This window comes from Nestor notabilis, unplaced genomic scaffold (assembly GCF_000696875.1).
Source record: "Nestor notabilis isolate BGI_N333 unplaced genomic scaffold, ASM69687v1 scaffold17710, whole genome shotgun sequence".
NCBI lineage: Eukaryota > Metazoa > Chordata > Aves > Psittaciformes > Psittacidae > Nestor > Nestor notabilis.
Genome location: NW_009909877.1, coordinates 491 through 5,011, shown reverse-complemented (window position 1 = coordinate 5,011; position 4,521 = coordinate 491). Strand labels below are relative to the sequence as shown.

At 57.7% G+C, this 4,521-nt stretch overlaps 1 protein-coding gene across 1 annotated transcript; it reads left to right on the top strand.

Moving 5' to 3' along the window:
- Positions 1-1,638: 1,638 nt before the first annotated feature.
- On the top strand, positions 1,639-2,150 carry FEV (FEV (ETS oncogene family); the record flags this gene model as incomplete). The annotated part of the gene is made up of 1 exon (XM_010023461.1): positions 1,639-2,150. A coding segment is annotated over one exon (512 nt), but the record flags the coding sequence as incomplete, so codon positions are not given.
- Positions 2,151-4,521: the final 2,371 nt, after the last annotated feature.

The window sequence follows — 4,521 nt, the reverse complement described above, 5'->3', positions numbered from 1 at the left end:
GGGATTGGGGAGGGGGCCCTTATGCATCTGCACTGCGGACTCTGCCCTAGCCATACTCTGCGCACTGCAGCAAGAAGGACCTTTTTGGATCCCCAGAGGTTTTCTTGGGGAGCTGCTGGGCGCTGCAGCATAGCACCCTGCGGCAGACAGGATTGAGCCTTGCCACCCCACCCAGCTGCACCCCAACACGCTCCTGCCCTCATTGTACGGGTGGGGGATAGCAGGAGCTCAGGGTGAGGACTGAAGATGTACCCTAGGGAGGAGAGATTCCCCCACCTCGGTCTCAGGATGGTGAATTTGGAAGTACAATACTTTGGAAAGACCTGGGCTCATCTGCTTGGATCAGGATGTCTGAGTGGGGTTTGGTGGAACAGGGATGGATGGGGAATGGCTGTTCCCTTCTTCCAGAACAAGAACTGGGGGGCAACAGATAAAATAGGTGGGCACAGAACAGGCAGGACAAGGTGGTTCTTAGTGGGAAATGTAGCTGAGCTGTGGGACTGCCTGCTGCAGGGATTGTGGGTGCTAAACCTCTATGTGGGACCCAAGCACCTTTAGACAAAATAGTGGCAGAATCTCACAGGGAAGAGGGTGAAATGGGAAGACACTTCCTCTGTCATGGGAAGAGCCTGTGCTGCAAGGGCCGGGGTCAGAGGCAGGGATGTGCAGGGGGTGCTGTTTGAGGGGAGGATAGAAGAGGGTCTAGGTAAGTGCAGAGCTGCTCTGCAGGGTGGCTGGGTCCCAGAAGTGGGACTGCTCATCGCCCTAAGCTCCAGCGACCCTCTCTTCTCCTACCTGTGGCCAGACTCAGCAGATCCTGTCCTTGTGCCTTGCCATGGGCATGTCCAGGTCTGCCAAGCTCCTGTGTATGTACAGCCTGGTACAGGAGCATCTCAGGCACCCAGCAAGCGTGCTCCTCAGTGCAAGCTGTGGGTGCAATGGCCATTTCCAGAGGACAGTTTTCCTCTGGAAATAAGAAGCATTAGTGCCTGATTCAAAGCCACAGCAGGTCCTGTCCTGACCTGGTCTCTCCTTCCCCTGTACCTGCCTGTGCCTGTCAGGGGTGCAGGTCAGAGCAGTGTTGCACCCTGACTTCAGCTCACCATGGAGACATCCTTGTAGGGCACAGTGCCCCTAGAGATGGGCAGGAGCTGTGCTGTGAAAACAACCCAGTTTCAAGCAGAGGTGGCAGTGGGGAATATTTGTTCTGGGATAGATCAGGTTACTGCCAAGATACCTCCTTCTTGGGGCTCCAGATGAAAGAGCCAGGCCAGATCCTCACACCAAAGCAAATGAGCAGGAGGGTGTGAATCGGGAGGGAGGGATGTGGGGACCCTGGATCCAGACCCACTGCAGCCTGCATTGACCTCTGAGCATCCTACCCCTGTCCTGAGGTGCATGGGCAATCTCCTCTCCTCTTGCTTGGGGTGTAGGATGAGGTAGGGATGCTGCAAGGGAGACACAACCTCCTACCCATCTTCTGTGTCTTTAGAGCAGGGAAAATGCAATGAGCTGCATCTGAAACCTGGGTCTGGGAGGGGGCAACATAGCAGGGGGTCAAGGAGACCGGGGCACATCTCACCCCATTCCTGGTGTCCTGAGAGGGAGATTTAACCTCTCTGGGGGCCGGCCTTGCAGGCAGCGGGCAGATCCAGCTGTGGCAGTTCCTTCTGGAGCTGCTCTCAGACCGGGCCAACCTCAACTGCATCGCCTGGGAAGGCACGAATGGGGAGTTCAAGCTGATCGACCCCGACGAGGTGGCACGACGCTGGGGTGAGCGGAAGAGCAAACCCAACATGAATTATGACAAGCTGAGCCGGGCACTGCGCTACTACTACGACAAGAACATCATGACCAAGGTCCACGGCAAACGCTACGCCTACAAGTTCGACTTCCACGGGCTGGCTCAGGTGTGTCAGCCAGCTGCTCCCGATCACACCCTCTACAAATTCCAGGGAAACCTGGCCCCGCTGCCCTTCTCGGGCATCTCCAAACTCAACCTCATGACCTCGGGGGTGACACCAGCTGGCTTCTCCTACTGGCCTGGCTCCAGCCCATCCCTCTACCCCGGGCACGGGCTGCAGCCCTCTGCCCCGTTCAGCGCTATGGCAGCCTCCCACCTCAACAACATGAACAACCATTACCATTAGGAGTCTCAGCTGTGCCAGGCGCACGTCCTTGGCAGCATGGGGCTGTGGAGTTTAGCAGGGAGGGATGGGGGGTGGGATCAGGCCCTGCTCTCAGTTGCCCCTTTTTAGATTTGGAAAGTGGTGTGGTGGGCAAAGGGTGCTTTCAGAGTAGCTGGATTGGTTCCCTGAGGTGGGTGGCTGGAGGAGAGAAGCCATCTAAATTTAGGATGAGGAGGGATCCATCATCCTGGGAGTGCACATGGGTACCTAAAGTAGAGCATGAATGGAAGGGAAAACCAAGGTCTGTGCTCTTGGCAGAGACCGCGGCCCCCTTTCCTTTGCAACATGCTGCCCACCCCACGAACATACTTAGCTCTGCCCCCAGCCTGTGCCTGCAGAGAGGAGCCAGGGACCAAGGGCAGTGGCATCCATGGGTGAGTGTCCCACTGGGCAGAGAAAGGGGACCCTCCTTGCTGCTCCTTGATCCCCTACCTTTGTCTCCAAAGCCTTCTCTTCCTCTATCCCTCCTACACCTCCTGCTGGTGGTGGCTTCTTCCAGACCTCAGGAGAAGCCTTGGTCTGGAGAGCAGATGCACTTCATGGGTTAGCTTCTGTACAGGGCAGGACTCTGGAGTTGGAGGTGCCAGGGGCAGGTGTGGGGGGGCACAGACAGCCCTCAGGAGAAGGCCAAAGCCTGGAGGCAGCACTGCCTGGCCCCTGCAGGCCTCCCCTCTCCCCACTGCCCAAGTGTCTCCAACACCCTGCATGCAAGCCCATGTCCTGCTGGTCACTTCCAAGTTTAATGCTCCAGTTTCACTGTGGCTTCAGCCCCTAGCATGCAGGGCTTAGTGGGACACCTTCCATAGCTGGGGACATCCCCAAGGACAAAGCTGGATGGGAGGTGGAGCAGGAGAAGGGACAACAGGGCTGGGAGCCCTGGGCACTGAGGAGCAGCCCTGCAGCTCTCCCCCGAGTCCAAGGAGGTACCCCCATTCTCCGGAGCAGGACTTTGGCCCAATGGGTGCAGAGAAGCTGGGCATGCAGGGCTCTGCACTGGCTGGGGAGGGATTGGTCTTCAATAAATAGAGAGATGCTGTGACCTGTGTCCTCTTGTGTCTGCAGGGGGCTTGTGAGAGGGGAAACGACCCAGCAAACCCCGTCCCATCCAAGCTTTCCAGGCATCACCTCTGGCTCTTACAGCCCCCGAGAGAGGGCAGAGTTGGAAGCTTCTGGGCTTCTTGAGACACCTCTTCAGGGAAGCCACATGCCCTGTTCCCAGGCTGGCAAGGGGATGTAGAAGCTGGAAGGAAGAGATGTAGTTGGCCTGGTGAGATGTCTGCCACCCTGTCATCATCCAGAGGAAATTGGGATGCCAGAAGCCAGAGATCTGGTGACCCACAGAGCCCTGTGCAACCAGCTGGGACAATGCACTGGGCCAGCAATGTCTGATCCTGCAGCAGGTGTCCCTGCTGTGCTGTGCCAGGAGTGGGGAGGTCCCAAGCCATGGGGCCAGGCTCATGTGTGATGCTGATGCAGAGGTGAGCAGAGAAGCAGTGCTTGCCCAGCTTCACGAACATGCCCACAGATCCATTGATGCCTGTGGTGGCTGGTGTGGGCTCAGGGTCTGGCCTCTGCTTTCCTTGCCTTGGGACTGTGCTCCCCATCCCATTTCATCAGAGGTTCAGGGTGCCAGGCCTGGGGGCCAGGCTTATGGCAGGGATCAGACCACTCTATAGGAGGGTGCCATGCAGTCTAAGAAGTAGTCAGCCTTCCCAGGCCCTCTTCCTGCACCACCCAGGTGAGAGCAACCCCCAGGTCTGGGGTCTCTGTACTTCCCTTCTGCATTTCCCCAGGGTCTGGCCACTCCTACATCCTTAGTGGCATCTGCTCAGACACATCCTCACTGCCCTAATCAGCTTAAGGGAGGGTGATCTGATGTCAGTATCTTCTCTGGGGACGGCTCAGGCTTAGGGGTGAAGGATCTGATGCTGCTAGCAGGGAGCCCATGTATGGGAAAGGAGCTGCAGCGGCTGGGGGAGTCCCTCCGGGGGGCCCCTCTCTGCAAGGTCCCTGAGCATTTCAGAGCCTGATCCCTGGAACAGCAAGAAGTAAAGTGTGGGGGAAAGGAGTCGTTACCCCCATGCAACAAGCACTCAGACTGGAGACACCACCAAGATTGGCCTTGCAAGGGCAAAATGGGGGAGCTGGCCACTGCTGGCTCTCTCAGAGCTGGGGCCGTGCTCTGCCAGGGGAGCCTGCTTCGTGGCTTAGGTAACCGCATGACGCAAGGCAGGACTCGGATTAAAGGATGTGGGTCACTGATAGCTCCTCTCCTGCCATCCCACTCCTACCCCTCCTGTCCCTCTGCCAGTTCCTGCAACATGGAAGCACA